The sequence below is a fragment of the Notechis scutatus genome, chromosome 13, assembly GCF_049901735.1.
Source record: "Notechis scutatus isolate UNSWTSFEM ecotype Mainland chromosome 13, rNotScu1.2, whole genome shotgun sequence".
Lineage (NCBI taxonomy): Eukaryota > Metazoa > Chordata > Lepidosauria > Squamata > Elapidae > Notechis > Notechis scutatus.
In genome coordinates, this window is record NC_142021.1 from 1,797,682 (window position 1) to 1,816,570 (window position 18,889).

An 18,889-nucleotide genomic window follows, 5' to 3' on the forward strand; every position below is an offset into this window, starting at 1 on the left:
ATATTTAGAAATAGATAGATATAAATAGGTAGATAGGTAGATAATGGAGATAGGAGAGGAGAGGGCAGCTGAAGTCCTGAAGAGGCCAGAAGAGCCAAAGCCCCTCCAGAGGCATCTGGGCTGGAAGCAGAAGAGGCCAGAAGGGCTGGAAGAGGCCAGAGCAGCAGCCCCGAGGGGGAGCCAAAGGGGCAGAAGTCACTCCCGGCTGGGCATCTCGGGCACTTGGAAGCCCCTCCAGGCTGAAGTCTTGAAGAGGCCAGAAGGAGCCAAAGAGCTGGAGGACCAAAGAGGCCAGAGCAGCAGCTCTGTGGGGCCATAGAGCTGAAGCCCCCCCAGAGGCATCTGGGCTGGAGGCTGAGGAGGCCAGAGCAGAAGCCCTGGATGGGGGTGGGAAAGAGGCGTGAGGGTCCTGAGGGACCAAAAAGATGGAGGTCCAGAAGGGCCAAGAGGGTCTGACGGGCAAAGGAGATGGAGCCCCCTTCTCCAAGGAGTTGGAGGAAGAGGAGGACCAACCTGCTCAGCCAAGGACCCTGTGAGCCTCTCTGGGGAGGGGGTGCTGCAATGAACCCCCCATCCCCCCCCGTCCTGCTGCTACTACTGCCTTCCCAAGATGTAGACCTGCTGGGCCAATCTGACCCTCCCTTGACCCGGGAGTGAGAGCGGAATCCTGCCAACAGTTTATGTATTGCTAACTCACTGAGTATCTAAAAAGCTTTGAGGAACAAACTCTTGCACAACCAAGCCAAAAACCTGGACAAGCTTCCCTTTACTTTCGTTTTTGAGCTGCCCTTTGAAACCCCTAAAAGAAGCTTAAGGCTACTTAGAGGAGCCACTCAGACTTTTCAAATACTGGGAGAGGGGTCCCCCAAACTTGACACCTTGAAGACTTGTGGGCTTCGCCTCCCAGAATTCCTCCTCCTCCAGTCATGTCAGCTCAGGAATTCTGGGAGTTGGAAGCCCACAAGTTTTAAAGCTGCCAAGTTTGAAGAGCCTTCTACTGGGGAAAACCTCACTTTTCAAAAGTTTAACTTCAGGGAATAATAATAGTTGAAGGCGGGAAGGAAGGGAAGGACACAAGGCTGGCGTGTTTCTTCCGGGGACAAACCGGGAGTAGGAAATGTGACTTTTCCCTGCACAAACATTGTTTGGCATTAGAGGGAAAAGATTAAAAGCCAAATTGCTGATAAGGGGAATGGAGATCCGGGGCGTTGTGGGGGGAAGAGTTTGGCTCAAGATTTGCCAATCGAATCTTGGGGGGGGGGGGGGATTAATTATGTGATATGTCTAACCACAGCGAGGGCACCTTGGAATTGGCAAATAGGGGTGTTGTATTTTTGTTGTTGTTATTATTATCATCATCATCATGTTGAAAATGGGTGAATTGCTGGAATGATGAAGTAATAGATAAGTAAACTGCAGACCTGACACAATAAGAAGATAAAATATAATGAATATGAAAACATATAATGATGTATTAAGGATTTAAAGAAATAGATCAAGCAATGTATTGGAAAAATTATAAAAAGATGGGAAAAGCTTGTAGATTAAAATTAAATAAAATATATAAAGTAAGTTTAAGATAAGTTAACAAATGTGAAAGATGAATATGAAATCTAAGTCAAGTTTGTAATGGAAATGTGTTAACCTGGAATCATGCTGTTCACTGAAAAAAGATTTATTTTCCTTTCCAGCAGAGATTCCTCCTTTGCTGGGGAAATCAAAGTGGACCCAGGCAGCTGTTCAACAGGTTCAACTTTCTCCCTAGATCTATAAAACTCATTTCTGGAGGGGGTTAAATAGACACTCCAGGCGCTAGTCCCTAAGAAACGTGCAAAAAGAGGAAATGTCCCCGACTATTTACAAAGTCTGCACTACTATTACTATTAATCTTCTCATCACTCCTTATCGCCCATCCCCTCCCACTTGTGACTGTAGGACTGTAACTTTGTCGCTTGTATCCTTACGATTTATATGGACTGTTTCCTAGTATGATTTGATGGCTTATTGTACCCTGTGACTATCATTAAGTGTTGGACCTGATGATTCTTGACTCTTGATGAATGTATCTTTTCTTTTACGTACACTGAGAGCTTATGCACCAAGACAAATTCCTTGTGTGTCCAATCACATTTGGCCAATAAAGAATTCTCTTCTCTTCTCTTCTCTTCTCTTCTCTTCTCTTCTCTTCTCTTCTCTTCTCAAGAACAGTTGTGCACAGTCCTTCTTGTCATCTGTATCTCCCTCCCTTGGTGGGAGATGTTGAACTTGAGGCATTTTGCATGGAAAATATCCAGGCTTTGAAGGATATTTAAAATAGGAAGATACCAATGTTGAAAACGAAAGTTATTTCCCCCCCATTTCCTGAGAAATGAGTTACGGGAAAAGAAAGTTGAAAAACAGCTGAGTTACAGAAAAAGGAAAGTGCAAGTAACTTCAAAACAACATAAAGAACATAAATCTTCTAAAAAATAAACAAGGGGAGGTTTTTAAACAAAGATGGCTTTGTGTTGGGATCAGCCAACAAAAACTACCTGGATTAGCAAGGGAGTCCTTTCACACCTGTAAACCACAGCTGTGTTTCTGGGAAAAACAAACAGGCTTGTGTGTAGTTTGGCTGCCTAAACATGAATCTGGCCTCCTTTAAATGACTTTTCCAATCCTGCCTCTCTCCTGATATCCAAGTGAGGAAGGCAAGGCTGAGCAAGGGAAACCAGGCACAAAGCCTTCCGGTGATTTTCATGGCTGAGACTAACCTCAGACCTTATCTAATAGTCTAAAAATAATCTAATTAAAGAGCCAAGAAGATGGCAGGGCCACAAAAGGCAATTTCTGAAAAGCAGGAGGCAAAGCTGATTAATTGGCACACCCTTCACGTATCCACCCTTAACGCCGTAACACAGAGGTGCAACCAACGGTTACTTCTTCTTCCCAAAACCGCGGTATTCCCCATTCTCGCTTGGAAAGGCATCTCTGATTCTCCACCGGCAACAATTGGGGATCACAGCCCGGGCACCCAGGTCACCCTCGCCAAAGCGCCAGCGAATATATTGCTCGTAAGCGCAGTGCCGAAAGGGTTTACGCCCAGCATCCGTCACATCCAATAAGGGATCTTTGTAGAGGAGAATGAACTTCAGCATGGATTCGGACAGGACGAGCTGCACGAACAAAGGTGAAGCGGTGATGCAGGGCCCGTCGGTTTTTCGGCAGCAGAGCCGTTCCCAAATAGGATCTGCCGGCCGGCACTTTCCGCAGCAGCACCAAGAAGGACGTTCGCAAGGACCCTCCCTTCGGATTTGGAGGAGCTGCAGCTCTTCTGGGTTTTGGGGGGACATGGTCCGGTCCCAATAGGGAAGTTGGGAAGACGGCATGAAATCGCCTTGGTGCTTCTGTTGGCGAAAAACATCACATTGGTTGGTGGGGGGTGGTTTTTCTCCAAAGGGAGACGCTTGGAAAGGAAGGGAAGTGGGATCGTGTGCCATTTAAGAACAAAACCCTTCCATGCAACGCAACAGCGTTTCAGCCCCACTTTTTCAGGGATTTGGGAAGATCTTTGGCGGCCGAATGGAGTCCTTTTCTAAATGGCTGATGCTCGGATTACCGTTCTCAGCATGAGCCACAAAGAACCTTGTAGGTTGTGGCTTAACCCCAGTTGTGTGTCATCCAGATCTAAACACAGATTCATCTCAAGCCAAGTCTTTATAAAACGTGGCTGAAATTGGTTCCTTTAAATTAAGATTATCTGCAACGTTAAGCTTGGAACAACACAGCAAGTAGCTGTGATTGAAAATGTGAATGGTGGTCACTGGAGAAGAGAAACACAACCATGACAATCCAAGCTTTTAGTGTGTTATTAAACTGTGGCTTTAAGCCTTGGGGTGCATTTAATTTATTCACAAACCTCTAGGCTGGTACCCCGGCCGATACCTGTGCAAACCCCAATTAAAGAAGATTCCAAACTCACGTCAATAATCCCGCCCTCATTGGTCTGCAAACTGGTCTCCGATAATTTGTCGATCATTAGGATGCCAGGCTCATCAACAAAGGTCACATAAAACAAAGTCTGTCCAGATTCCAGCCAAAGAAAACCAAAGGAATTATAATTTAGTATTTTACTGAGTAGATCTGATATTCCACTAATTATTAACAGCTCAAAATTCCACCTTGCATCAATGCAAGAAAAGTATTTCTCAGGTTGGCAAAAACAGAGGTGGGGGAAAGGATATTCTGCATATATCATATCTTGTATCATATCTGCATGCATTATCATAGCACTCCCTCCCAGCACTGATGATGTTGCCTAGTTGGGTCATGAAACGTCTGCAAGAAAACCTCCATGCTCAGACAGCACCAAGGACCTCACAGTCTTCCTCCTCCTCTCCACAAATCCCACTCCCTCCAAGCACTGAAGATGTCGCCTAGTTGGATCATGAGATGACTGCAAGAAAACCACCAAATTCAGAGAGCACCAAGGACCCCACAGTTCAATTCTGAGCTACATGGGTGCTGCATATCAGTGGTGATGTAAGAAGCATTTATCCATCACTGTCCATATTGCCTTGAAGCCATTAGTAAGTTTATAGGCTACAGGATATTAAAACCATAACATGGTCTGTTCATTTTGTAAGGGAAGAGTTGAGATCCCCACCTGATGCTAAGCAAGACCCTTGTCCATAAGGAATGAGAACACATCCAGAGGTGGGATTCTACCGGTGTGCCCCTATTTGCTAGAACCGCTTGTTAACATTCTAAGGAGTTCAGAGAACCGGTTGTTAGAAGAAATTGCTGGCCTAATCCTGTAAGGAAGGCAGGAAGGAAACATTCTGGTGTTGCTTACAGAAAGTGCCTCTCTGTTAACCCTTATTACATTCTTGGCAGGACTAGACTTCCTGTCTCAGGAACGTCTCTGGAGTTTTTCCCCCCCTCCTTCGCTAATACTTTACTTGTGTGGAGTGACCATTCAAAGTTACAATGGTACTGAAAAAAATGACTTATGACCACTTTTCACACTTACGACTGTTGCAGCATCCCCACAGTCACGAGAGGCCAGGCAAGGAGATGTGTGCCTCGATGTGAGTGATATTGAGTTGGCCACACCCAGCCAATAACATGACCACCAAGCCACGCCCACCACCTAAGCCACGCCCACAGAACCAGTTGTTAAAAATTTTGAATCCCACCCCTGAACACATGTCACATTTAATTATAACTCTTACACATCTTGGTCCCAGCACCTCCTGACACTTTTTATTGTAATAATACTCCTTCACTGGATCAGGTTTGCAACAGCAGGACGTAGGAGAAGTGAGCAGACAATCTACCGCTAGCTGTGCCTATAAAGGAAAGAAAAAAACGGGCAGGATTGTACAGGCTGTTCTTTTAAACACAGAACGAATTTATAGAATGGTTTTTGACATTTGGAAACCAGGAATTAGAACCGTTCAACAAAAGCATCCAGAGCTGTTTTTCGAGCTCAGGTGGTCATCCAAATATCAGCACAAAGACCGCCCCCCACCCTTAAAACCTGAAGAGAGACATTCACCTCTGAATTCGCCCCGAGACCCTGCAGTAGGAAAGTATCTTACCAGGCCGAAGTAGGAGAGCACTGATCCAATGTACACCACCATCTCAAAGAAGTCAAACTTCCCAGCCTTTGGAAAACGAGAGCAAAAGTGATGACCCTCATGTCAGAAGGGTGCCACATTAGGGAAAACTGCGAGGATCTTTCCCTTGCCTTCGCGGGAATACAGGTCCTCCTCGACTTCCAAGAAGAACCAGGACATGTGGAGTTACCTCTGAGTAGTTCCTTTCTTCTTTCTCACCCATAGAGAGAAATCTTGCCAAACTAACACGGACTATTCGCATCATGAAAGATCTACTCTTGAGAACTTATAAGGAAGAGCCGTCTTAACCCTTCCAACTATCTAATCTGCATTGTCTCTTGGTCCTCTGGAACACAGCCCCTCCCTCCCTTCCTGGGAATCCAGACTACATTCCACTGCATCAATGGCAGTTCCCATCCGAAGGAGAGGGAAGTGGGAAATATTCAGGATCAAGACTTTAAGATTTAAATTCTCCACATGGGCTGCTAGAGACACACCCCAATTGGGATCTCCGGACCAGCAACTGACTTACAATCCCACCCAGAGTGGAGAGAGGGATATTTCTCATTGGAACGATGTGGCGTTTCCTCACCTAAAATGAAGACTTAGGGGGAAAAGCCAGGAGGCGTTTACCGTGCCAAAGATGAGGATGTCGAAACGGATGCCGTAAGCTTTGATCAGGGTCCTTTCCTCCCTTCCACCCGGCTGCTTGTAATACCTGGCAAATCTGGAACAAGCAGACAGGAAGAATTGTTGCACTGTCAGGTTCCTCTGAACTTGGTTGTTTTCCTGCAGACGTCTTAATACCAGGCTAGGTAGCATCATCAGTATGGTGGCCCAAGCACTCAAAAGAAGACCTGAGGAGGGATCTACCTGCTGACTGTAGGGGTGCCATGATGGTCCTAAGTGCGAGGACCAGACATAAATCATTTTTTCAGTGCCGCTGTAACTAAACAAATGGCTGTTGAGTTGAGGTCCAAGGTCCCTTCCAACTCTGTTATTAGGATCATCACGTGGAAAAATAAAACAGAACCTTGAAGATCCTCCCTCCTGATCTGTGACAAAATCACAAGGATTTGAATATCCATCACCTAAAGTTGTAGCCAGGGTACAAGGCTTCATTGGCTCGTTTGTCATCCAGGCGCCGGAAACCGTAGTTGGGGCTGCAACGGTGCCCCCATTTGTCTAGGTTGCAATCCCAGTTAATCTCAATGCCAATGATGCCTCCCTGGGAGAAGATCGTCAGAGAAGTAAATTTGCAAGATGGATTGACCAAGAGAGAGAGAGAAAGAGAGAACTTTTAGCAAGCATTCCTTATTTTCCCCATTTTACAGGCTTTCTGCATGTGAACAAATTGCATTTGCTGCAGCAGCTTGGCCACTTTCTCTTGTCAATTTCTCAGAAAAAAGGAAGAAAACTTTAAATTTGGTTTGAATTCTCCTTTTCGCAATCCAATTCAACATATGCCCTTATTAACTCAGTCGCCCAACTAACAGCAGCAAAATAAATAAATTTAAAAAAATTCAACAAGTCCTCTGGCCACTTTCAAAATGCCACCTACCTGAACGGCCACCTCTGAAAACTTCTCTCCTGCCTCTTGAAGAATGTCCCTCAGACGGAAAATGGGGCAAAGTGGGGCTTTGTGCTTGTTGTATGTACAGGAAACATTAAATTTCGGTGGAATATTTGTTCTGCAGGGAACAATTAGAACAATCAGTGGAAGGACCTGCCTTCAGAAGTTGTGAGTGCTCTAACACTGGGTGTTTTAAAGAAAAGATTGGACAGTCCTTTGTCCAAAATGGTAGAGGTTCTTCTGCTTGAGAAGCGGGTTGGACTAGAAGACCTCTAAGGTCCCTTTCAATTCTGCTATTCTGTTGTATTATTCTGAAAAGGAGCAGTTTTTTCACCCTAAAGAAACAAATGTATATTTTATAAAGCACAGGATGTCAGAAGACCAAGCATAGAGGCTCTTTCAGGAATTTAATGGTTAACACTGATTTCTATTTTGTTGCATGTCCGCCCATGCAAACACAGATTCTAGAAGCTCCAGCACATCTTAGCAAAGATCAGGGATCAATTTCCCAGGAAGAGAATACGAGAGACCCTCCCTTTGAATACAGCCATCCCAAGCCAAGCCCACTTACGTTGTATAATCGAATTTTGGGAAGTGGATGTTGTTTTTTATAAGCACGGTGAAATTCTCAGCACTGTCCAGAATGGCTGGCCTGGAAGGATGAAAAGATCCAAGTCGTTTCTGACTGATTAAATAGTCACGATCACCACTAGGCAATGTAATCATGTTAGCTGGGGAGCCTGGTCAAGAGGCTGGACATTGGGGTCTGCAAAATGCATGTCAGAGACCCGATTGGTTCAAGGATGTCTTCAAGGATGGCCCTCAAAAATGCCCTGCAGTTATTTATTAAGGCAGGGCTATTCAACCTTGAGAACTTTGTGGACTTCAACCCCCAGAATTGTAAGACTTGTGGACTTCAACCCCCAGAATCCTAAGGCTGTGGACTTCAATTCCCAGAATCCTAAGGCTTGTGGACTTCAACCCCCAGAATCCTAAGGCTTGTGGACTTCAACCCCCAGAATCCTAAGGCTTGTGGACTTCAACTCTCAGAATTCTAAGACTCGTAAACTTCAACTCTCAGAACTTTCAGTCTTATGGACGTCAACTCCCAGAATTTCCCCCGCCAGCCATGCTCTCTTGGAGTTCCCAAAGTCAGACACCCCTGTACATTAAGGCAACTAAACAGGGAAGGAGACGTCTTGGATCAAAATTCAGAACAGACTAAAACAGGATACAGGAGCAGCTGAGAAAAACACCTACGTTGGAGCGGCTTTAGATGACTCTACAGGACACCAAGCGGAGACTTCACATGTGTTGATGGTTCTGTTATATTTCACACACTTGCCCGTCTGGATGCCTACCGAGGTAAGAGACCCCCATCTCATCAAGGACCCTTACCTGGAGGCCAAACATTTCGTCGGAAAGGAATTTCCAACGGCGAGGGCGAAAAGGAACCTCGCTTACCGTTACCCTGTGGGTCCACTCGACCTTTCGTGCAGCTTTTGTCGGTTGTACACACTGCTTTGGCAAAAGGAAACTGAAAGCATAAAACAGGGAAAAATACATCTAGCACAAGATTCCATTTCAGTCTTCCAAATTTACAACCTCAACTTTTAGGCTTATCAGTTTCTCTCTCTCTCCTAACAAGTTGCATCCGGATAATATTTTCCTATTATCCGATGACCTAGTTTTTCCACCGGACGGCTCCTCTGGAGTAGCTTATCACAACAGATCACAGGTTGGTCTCTCTCAAATTCCCTACAATTCAAAGCCCTCACAGCCAACTTGTAAACAGGTACAAACTGACATAGCCCAGAGCCTATTTGCCAATTTTCCAGTCGATGGGAAGGGAATAAATCAAAAATATCTTGCCAAGAAGAACGTTGGACTAGTCACGACTTGGTTCCCACTGTTTAAAAACCAGGGAAGTGGGTGGGACACACAAACTAGTACATTATTATATCCCTAGAAATGATTTAAAATCAAATATAAACACATTTGCCAAAAATAAATTGCTACCTTTCGCCTATTTCACTAAATATTAAGGTCAGGTATGAAATGTTGACTTTGGGTTTCGCTGATTGGACAAATTTGTTGCTATAGAAATGGTTTAGTACCAATTAGTATGTAATAATAAAAAGTTTGCCTTAAAAGCAAAAAAAGTTTGCCTTCATTCCTAAAAAGTTACGTTTGTAATGCCATGTTACCATCTGCGCTAAAAAGACCTAGAAGTCACGTTTTCTTTCTTTTTTCCCCTTTTTTCTAGATTACACTTCTTCCTTTTCCCTTTTATCTCTCCTGTTTTTACCACTTTTTAAATTTGTTTTGCATTTAAGCTCTTGGTAAACTTAATACAATCATTATTATTTTTTATTTGTTTAAAACATAGAGCAGGTATGAAACGCTGATACCTCGGGGCAAAGTCCTTGAGTCTGATTTTCGGTCGTGATGATGTTAGTCAGCACAAAAAAGGAATTCACACCCTAAACGAGCGAAAAGAGAAAGGAAAAAGTGAATTTTAAGTTGGTCTGCTGAAAAACAAATCCATTGCAACGACTTTTTAAGATCTTCCGTGGATTCCTTCGAAAAGAAGCCCAGGAGGACGAGAATGCCAGGTGATGAAGAGGGTTGAGGGCTATCTTTTTTCTCCCTACAATTTAGGGGAAGAGAAAGAGGGGTGCCCTCCAAGAATTCTAGGAGAAATTTGGGGTCAAGGTTATGGTAATACAACTCTCAGGCTCAACTCTTCGCTTCACTGCTTCTCCTGATAGTTTTCTCCTCTGGCTCTCCGAAAAAGGACTCTTATAATAATAATACTTTATTTGCGGTCACAGACTGAGACACAAGTACAACAAAAGAAGAACATTGGAAAATTAATCATGAACAATTGGTCACCTGCCCAGGGATGGTATATTCGGCTGTATCCCAAACTCTGTTCTCAGTCTGGGACACCCCCTTCACCTTCACATGCATTGAGCTGATGACCGAATCTTTCTTCTGGTAGCGTCGATCAGCCAACAGGACGATGCTGAAGAAACACAGCGGAAAATATTTGAGTGGGAAGGTTTCTTTTGTGCCCATGTCACAGAGGGGATAAACTGAGGTTTACAAAAATCTCGATTTTCCGTTCAAAGTGGAACAGATCTTGCTTCAGCAAAACATTTTAAGCAAGCTGAGAGAGCACCAGGGACCCCGCAGTGATTGTCCTCCTCTTCCTCCTCCTTTTCACAAAACCCACTCCCTTCTAGCACTGATGATGTTCCCTAGTTGGGTCGTGAAACGTCTGCAAGAAAAGCACCTAGCTCAGAGAGCACCAAGGACCCCACAGTTCAACCCCGAGCTACAAATCTTCTCTTCTATTGCTAATGTAAACAAGATTCCGAGATTTGTGGATTGTTATGCATTCATTTGGCCTGAACTAAAAGCCAGAGGCTGGGTCTTTCAGAGTGACTGGTTACATCCGCGTGGGTGGAAAGTTCACCAACCGAAGTCACAAAGCTGGACATTGTCTTCTGATAGCTGGAGGAAAACAGCTTCCCCTTGGAAGCCAGGAGACCCCGTAAAAGCTTTCTAGATCATTCCAGCCTTCTTTTCCTCAACTCAACAAAAACGTGTCTCCATTCTAAGAATCAACTTCCTTCAACACTACTTGAAAATCCATTTTTTTTCCACGTTCTGTTCAGCCCACCATCAGAAATCATTTCAACAACACAATGTACAGCGTGTAACTTGAGAAAGTTTGGATACCCTAAAACTGAATGTACGAGATTTTTCCACCGCAAGAGATTCCCAACAATTTCTCTTATTATATTTGGGGGCAGCAAAGTCTGTGTATGTATATATGCATCTCTTCTCCTGCTTGGACACAGGGTTGGACTACAAGGTCCCGTCCAACTCGGTTATTATTCTGCATTCTGTATCCTGCATTCACAACATCTTAAACCTTTCCATGCTGGTGGATCAAAGGAAGTTGGTAGATTGAAAATTCCTATCAAAACGGTAGCATTTACAGCCCATTTCTGAGCGCAAGCTCTTACTACGGTTGTTATTTAAGATACTGATGTGGAAAGGGGATACCCGGCAACCTAATTCTCCCCCTATGCCTCCCTTCCCCACCGATTTACCCAAATCTTCCCGTTCCAACTTACCTAACATACAGGAAAACCATAAAATGGATTATCCACTTTAGGCTCCCGTACCAAACACTGTAGATGCGCACCACTTTGTTGGTTTCGAATTCGAACACGCTCCTCAGGCATGAACAGGCTGCCATCCTGGAAGGAAAAGAACAAAGATCTGTCTTCTGCTTTTTTGTTCTGCCCAGAAATGTGCAACTTCTCAGCCCGGAGCCAGGAATAACAATTACAAACCACAACCCCACAAATCTTAAAGGCACAGCGGAGGAAACGAAAGGCTGGCAAGTCTTTCCAAAGAGCAATTCCTCTTCCCAAAATGACTGAGGCTCCCAGGCACAGTTTCTCCCCCCGCCCCCTCTCTATTCAGGGTTGTCAGGAGAGGGAGCCATTAAAAGCGTTTTATTTGTGGAAAAAGTGTCTTATTCATTAAAGGGGTTTGATTTGGAGCTGTAATTCCCGGGTTCATGGGAAGGAGAGGCGCTTTCCCTCGCATCTTGGTAGGAAATTAGCCGTACACCAGGGGTGTTGAAGCGTGGCAACTTTAAGACTTGTGGACTTCAACTCCCAGAATTCCCCAGCCAGAATTGTGTTCAACTCCCAGAATTCCCCAGCCAGGAATTCTGGGAGTTGAAGTCCACAGAGTTTAATTTGGCAAGCTTGGACCTCCCTCCTGTACAGTATGCCTATCTACCTACTGGTATCTCTAACTAGATATCTCTACCTACCTACCTACAATTTCTCTTATTATATTTGGGGGCAGCAAAGTCTGTGTGTGTATATATGCATCTCTTCTCCTGCTTGGACACAGGGTTGGACTACAAGACCTCCAAGGTCCCTTCCAACTTGGTTATTATCCTGCATTCTGTATCCTGCATTCACATCTCTACCTACCTACTCTCTCTCTCTCTCTCACACACACACACACACTCACTATTTCTCTCTATCTCTCTATCTCTCTATCTCTCTATCTCTCTATCTATCTATCTTGGTCTATCTATCATCTATCTTATCTGTATGTTGGTCTATCATCTGTCAATCTATCTATGTCTGTCTGTCTGTCTGTCTATCTATCATCTATCTATCTATCTATCTATCTATCTATCTATCTATCTATCTATCTATCTATCTGAGACACACCTTTTATTCTGCACTTTCTTGTTGTTGAAGGTGGAGACGAATTTCTCCAATTTCAGCTAAAGTCTTTTGAATGCTTTGCAAATCCGGGGAGCGGGTGCGTGAATCCAGATCCGATGGGGGTTTCTGCCCAATTTGATTTGGGAAATCCCAATGAGTTTCACCGAGGTTTCCTAATCCTAATTTAACAGATAACAGATAATCGAAGTTGGAAGGGACCTTGCAGGTCATCTAGTCCAACCCCTCCGCCCAAGCGGGAGACCCTACACCAGTTCTGACAAAGGGCAATCCAACCTCTTCTTGAAGGTCTCAAGTGAAAGGCTTCCAAGGTGAGAGGGGAAAGAAGGCAAGGCACGTTCTTCCCTAACGAAAGGGGCTCATTAATTCATTTCAATCCCCAAATTGCACCCCGTAACCCAATTCCTAGCTTGTTGGTCTTCTGGTAACCAAACCAGGATGGCTTCAGATAGTTTCTTGGCAGGCAGGTGGCGGTTCTTCACCTTTCTCTTTTGCAGGATTTCCTCGTGGTCTCCCATCCCGAGGTTATCCAAGCCCTTTATAGTCTTTTTGTGTATTTGTGCAAATCACCCCGCTGGGACTCAAAGGCATCTGAGCATCCCCATCCTTGGGGAGCAGCCCCTTCCAGGGGGTGATGCATTGCAGTGTAACTCCCCAAACCTTCCTCCAGCGGGCTGTGGATTCTGGGCGTTGTAGTCCAACTCCTCCTGAGGGCCTAGTCGGGGGGAGGGGAAGGCCCAGTTCATTCGTCCGCGAGACCATCCGCGACCCCCTCCCCCGAATCGTCTCTTTCCTCTTCATTTTTAAGAAAATTCTATTTTTCTTCTTTCACTTTCTTCTTTTTCCGCTTCCTCGCATCGCGCAGGCGCGGTGGGATCGCCGCTCTTTCCCCTCCACCCCCTTCCCGAGACCGAACCTTGCCCCGCCCCTGTCCCGCCCTTCTAGACGTCATCGCCTGGAAGGGGCGTGTCTTCCCCCGCTCAACAAGCCCCGCCTCTCTCCCTCCCTCCCGCTCTGCCGCCATGCTGGTCACGTGTGCAGAACTGGGCCCCGTCGCCTAGCAACCGTCGCTTAAAGGCCTGGGCGGCCCGCGCTGTTCCCGAGGTGGGGAAGGGGCGCGAGGGGAGGGGAGGTGGGAAGCGGGGGGTCTTTGCGGGCCTGCTTAAAATTTGGGACCCTCTTCCTTTTAGCCTGAATGGGAAGGGGCTGGGCTGGATGCAGTTGAGGGGGAGCCCAGGAAGGACCGAGGAGTCTCGGGCCCAAATTGGGGGGGGGGCAAAAAGGAAAATTGTCCTTTATTTTCCTTAGGAGGGAGGGGGAAATTCACCCAAATAGGGCAGTTCCCAACTGCAAGAGGGGTGGACTACAGCTCCCAGAATTCCCCACAGCTGGGGAATTCTGGGAATTGTAGTCCACCCTTCTTGCAGTGGCCCAGTTTGGGAAGCAGTGCAAGGAGGTGGTTGGGCCCCCTTTTTTGGGTCTAAATCCCCCCCAAACACCCCTTTTTTAGGCTGCCGCCTATGTCAGTAGAGTAGTTGAAAGTCCCCCGTCCACAATTAGAGGGAGGGGAGGGGGAAAACTTTGCCTTTCCTGAAAGGGGTGCAGCCCCAAAAGGTGCCCAGCCAGGTTGTGGATGGACATAGAATCTTATAAGTGAGCTGGATGGATAAATTTAAATAATAATGATGATGATGATGATGATGATGATGAAACATAGGGTTGGGAGAGACCTTGGAGGTCATCTACTCCAACCCCCCTGCTCATGCGGGAGACCCCCTCTGAGCATCCTTCCTTGGTGGATACGGCCACCCACTATGGACAAAGGGAATCCAGATGGCCGACCAGGAAGAGAGGAAAAGAAATTCACAACCGATATAACGGAAGAGAAACAACCCTTGCATTGCAGAAATAGTTTTCTGCATTTAATGGCGTGTTTAAAGAGTCTTTTTTTTGGGGGTGTTTGAGCAACTTTAATTAACGTTTAATCAAAATGTAATTGAATTTAATTAATTTTTCACTGATTTCTTTAATTTGTAAGCCTCCCAGAGTCACCTTATAGGGGAGATGGGTGGCATAGAAATTCAATCAATCAATAAAAATAACATAGTAAAATGGAGAACAGATTAAAAGATGCTTCAGATCATCCAAATGGGAGAATTGGGGGAAGAGCTAGATCTTAACTGGCTTTCTGATGACCGGCAGAGTTGGGGTCAGGTATGGTTGAAGAAATACCCGATTTGGAAGGCAGGGACTTTTGAGAGTCCTGCCACCACCATCCTCTTTTCCTGTTGCTTTGTGCTGTTTTAGTGGATTTTTGAGAGAACCCCCTATGAGCAGTGACTTCTTCCTTAACTGGTCAGCCTCTTTCTCTTTTCCCCTCCTGCAGATCCTTTTTCTAGACGCCATCATGAGCGACCAACTGAAATTCATTGTTGAGAAGCTCAACAAAGAGCCCTTCAAAAAGAATTTCAACTTAATCACTTTTGACTCTCTGGAATCGACGCAGCTCTTACAGTTACTGAGTGATGTTCTGGGTGAGATTGATCCCAAGGTACGTCAGACTTTTAACCAGGTGGAGGAAAAAATTGGTGCTTGGAAACCTTGCCTTATCGCAGTGATGGTGAACCTTTTTCTTGTGGTGTGCCGAAAGCGTGTGCGTGCCAGCACCCACAATGCAATGTGCCCTGCCTCCCCTGCGCATACGTGTGCAAACCCCCCCCCCGCCCTCTTACCTACGCTGAACACGCGTGCCTCTCCCAGCTGATTTTAGGCCCATTTGAGGCTGTTTTCGCCCTCCCGGGAGCTCAAAAGAAACCTCTGCAGCCTTTGGAGGCCGAAAAACTGGCCTGTTTCGTCACTTCCGGTATTTCCAGAAATCAGCTGGGAGGTGCGCATGCGCAGTGCAGGTAAGTTTGGCTGGGGCTTGCATGCCCACACAAATGGCTCTGCGTGCCACCTGTGGCACAGGTGCCATAGATTCACCATCGCCCTGGTTTTTTTTCTGCATTTTACCGAGCAGGGGTGTGAAACTCGATTTCATTGAGGGCCACATCAGGGTTGAGTTTGACCGCCGGTGTGGGGGGAGCATGACCACCTCGACGTCCCATGTGTCGGGGTGCCTGTGGTGGGCTGAGCACTCTGCCAGTGAAAATGGGCTCCCAAGCTCCCTTTTCGGCTGCAGTGGCTTCCTGCAACCCTCTGCCAGCTAAAACGAAGCTCGGGAGGAACGTTTCGGCACAGGAGCCCAAAATGGTCAGCCATCACTGAACTTGGCAATCCTGGGAATCTTGTTTTTTCCAGCTTTACACTTACAATTCGATCTGATGGCTTGATCATTTAGACTAGCCTTATCCGAGCCGGCCTCCAGATCTGGCAAAGGCTGGACTGATCAAAACGCTGGATGTTTTCACTAACTTATCTGCAGGCTATCAGGTTGGGGAAGGTTGATGTACCAAAGGCAAGATCTGGCTGGCTTAGCGGTTTGGCTCGAAATGAAGACCCTTTTCTTCACCTTGAGAGAGTTAGACGTGCCTAAGGACCATTGAAATCCCGTGAATTTAACTATGCCCGTCCTCCAATCATGGAAGGGGGAAAAAAGCACATCTGAAGGCGTGATTAAGGTTTCCACTTCCTGGAAGTTTCCTAGAACATCCCCAGACTGTTAACCTTCATTATATTTGATCCTCTTAAGCTGCACACAGTAATGTAGTTTATTGTGTCAGTTATACTTCAGCTGTGGTTAAACCTTTCAGCACATCGTTGACATTAGAGAAGAATTGCCAGAACACACAGCGAAACGGATGTTGACCCTCCTCGGCATTCTTAAATACAAACCTCCAGGAGGTACCAGTGACTTGTAAGTAGTAGTAAGTACTAGTAGTAGAGGTAAAGTATTAAATGCATATGCTGCCTGAGTCCTATAGTTTACAGTTTGTTAAAAAGCATTTTAAAACAAAGGAATAACACAGCCCTCTTCACAAAACACACTTACGGTTGTTATAAAATTCAGCTGTTGTTGAATACGTTAACATACATTTATACGAAACTTATCTCTTCTAGAATCACCAGTTTGCTAGCTTACCTGTCCCATAATAGTTCACCATTATCCCTCTTCATTCGATAATCTTAATTTTGAAGACTTAACTGGGCTGAGGAATTGGGTGTAAGGATAAGGACAATCTCAGAAATCTGTTTTTGCATTTATGTTTCCACCTCAGCAAGTTTAAAAACGTAGGTGGGAAGAAGTCACAATAAAATCAGTTGGATTCCTCTTCCAGACTAACACTGTTGCTTCGAGGATTTCTTTTGTTCAGGCTGGATTGCACCGCTGCAGCATATACTGTATTTTTTTCAGCCCCATTTATACATTCTGCTTGACACTAGAGGGTGCTGCTGTTTTAATACAAAGCACCAGTCTTTTTTTTTTTTTTTTCCAAAGAGCCTACAATATAAAACAGACAGTTCCTATTTAGCTGATTAATGGCAAACCGGTAGCTGCTTATTAGTTAATTTCCCTGAACTGCAGCCATGACTGTGTGGGGGAATTTGCCAGGTTTATCTGAAGAGGATGGCATTTAGCATGGTCCCAGGGCTAAATTAAATCGGGCACGTGGCGCTGTGGCCAGCTTTTACAGGCAACCTCCCAGACACGGCTGCTGAAAAGGGAGATTTTAATGCATTTGTCTGAATAGATAATGGGCTGGGCCTTCATCAAGGCAGTCTATGAGAGCAGCTGGGGATGACACCTGGAAGCATAGAAATTATCCGCCCTTTTGGAAAACGTAGAAAAAGCTGAGAAAAATTGGGAGACAGGTTGATTGATGAAGAATCAGACAAGGTTGAAAACCTCAGAGTTTAACTGATTTAACTGACCCCTGGCCTTTTGATAACTGTGCAAGAAACTAACTCTTGGCTACCGTTATTTTAAATCTTTGAATGATTTTATTCCCGTTATTGCAGGAGCAACTTCCGTCAAGGCTTAGTGACGGGAAGCAAGCCCGTCATTCACCCTGTCCTGCATTGGCTCCTTCAGAGGACCAATGAGCTCAAGAAAAGGGCCTACCTGGCCCGCTTTCTGATCAAGATTGATGTGCCAACCGAGTTCCTTCAGGACGACACAGTGGCTGATACCAACAGACAGGTAGCCTTGATCATGTATTTCTCATCCCTCCTGCAAGAAAGCTAGGCACACACACAAAAGTCATTCCATGGTGGCTTATAAGGCAGGTTAAACCAAAGGCAGGGCATGGATAATCACCTCTTTGGGTTTCTTTAAATGTGTCATGCTTGATAAGTTTCCATCTGCTGAGATAAGACCTAGGATTTTGCTCTGTTATGTCTTAATGTATATATTTGGTATATACATTAATACATAACAGTTATGCATGAAAGTATATATTTTATTTAGGGGGGAACTAGAAATCATGTTTTTATGTCATCTAATTGCAAAAAAAATTATGTGTGCATTTGTTTTTCTGCGCTTTGTTCTCTAAATTCAGGACAAAGGTGGTTTGGGATTTAATTTATAAGGTTCGATCTCTACAATGGGTCATTTCAAGAAACAACATACATCTATTAATTTGTTCACCTGTGGTTAGATCAGGGATCCCTGGGGGGGTATAACTCAAGCATGACTGTGTTCAGAGTTAATGGATTATAGTTTTGGCATTAAAAATCATCTTTTTCTTTTTTTGGCAGTACGAGGAACTGATGGAAGCTTTCAAAAGCTTACATAAAGAATGTGAACAGCTCAAGACCTCTGGCTTTTCAACGGCGGAAATAAGAAGGGTAACAAAACGTTGAGATTTCTAAATGTTTGAGATTGAAATCTGAAAACGAACATAAAATGTCTAAAAACAGGCAAAGTCTCTTCGGTCTAAATTTACGTGGTCCTCCAGCTCAGAAATATTTTACAATATTGCCAATTCACAACTGCTTTGTTACCTGAGGTTGGGACAAATTGAGAATGGAAGACCCCGAGAATTTATAAGCCATAAATCTTGATGCCATTTCTTCACCTCTACAAATTCTGTAAAGCAGGCGTGTCCAGCCGTGGCAACTTTTAAGAGCTGTGGACTTCCAGTCTCAGAATTCCTCATCTAGCATGACTGGCTAGGGAATTCTGGGATCACAGATCTTAAAAGTTGCCAAAGTTGGACGCCCTGGCATGACATAAGACCTAATTCCTCCTGAATATTATAAGATACGGGAACTATTTTATCGGTGATAGAGAAAAAAATACGAAAGCTAGAAATAGCCAATAGATTAGTGAAATATAGAAAATAGGTTTATAGAATTAAACGTTAAGGAGTGTTACAGTAATGGAGATATTATGTATATTAATAAGATTAAAGAATTAATACCAAAGTAATGAACGTGGATGTAAGTTTTAATTGTTACTGCACAAGGTATTTGTACTCGGACAACAC

The 18,889-nt window shown here is 44.8% G+C and overlaps 2 protein-coding genes across 3 annotated transcripts in view; one reads left to right on the forward strand and one right to left on the reverse strand.

Annotated features, from left to right (window-relative positions):
* Positions 1 to 1,876: 1,876 nt before the first annotated feature.
* LOC113429064 (P2X purinoceptor 7-like) lies at positions 1,877 to 13,348 on the reverse strand. Of its 2 annotated transcripts, none has more exons than XM_087942550.1 (14): positions 12,944 to 13,348; positions 11,322 to 11,447; positions 10,069 to 10,201; positions 9,585 to 9,656; positions 8,638 to 8,710; positions 8,434 to 8,530; positions 7,745 to 7,825; positions 7,162 to 7,291; positions 6,692 to 6,828; positions 6,234 to 6,327; positions 5,583 to 5,648; positions 5,214 to 5,330; positions 3,962 to 4,060; positions 1,877 to 3,386 (listed from the first exon to the last, which is right to left on the reverse strand). In XM_087942550.1, exons 2-14 carry the CDS (start codon positions 11,444 to 11,446, stop codon positions 2,916 to 2,918), a joined length of 1,695 nt encoding a protein of 564 aa, XP_087798676.1. In that variant the 5' UTR covers position 11,447; positions 12,944 to 13,348; the 3' UTR covers positions 1,877 to 2,915. The 2 variants fall into 2 exon arrangements, with proteins under 2 accessions (XP_087798676.1, XP_087798677.1); XM_087942551.1 differs by lacking the exon at positions 12,944 to 13,348 and adding an exon at positions 12,447 to 12,593.
* Positions 13,349 to 13,467: 119 nt separating this feature from the next.
* Positions 13,468 to 18,889, forward strand: part of IFT81 (intraflagellar transport 81) — a 29,810-nt gene continuing 24,388 nt past the window's right edge. Inside the window, exons 1-5 of the mRNA XM_087942557.1 lie at positions 13,468 to 13,565; positions 14,848 to 15,012; positions 16,214 to 16,317; positions 17,421 to 17,601; positions 18,159 to 18,248. Coding sequence (XP_087798683.1) covers positions 14,869 to 15,012; positions 16,214 to 16,317; positions 17,421 to 17,601; positions 18,159 to 18,248 — 519 coding nt within the window. The 5' untranslated portion in view covers positions 13,468 to 13,565; positions 14,848 to 14,868. The remainder of the gene's footprint in view (positions 13,566 to 14,847; positions 15,013 to 16,213; positions 16,318 to 17,420; positions 17,602 to 18,158; positions 18,249 to 18,889) is intronic.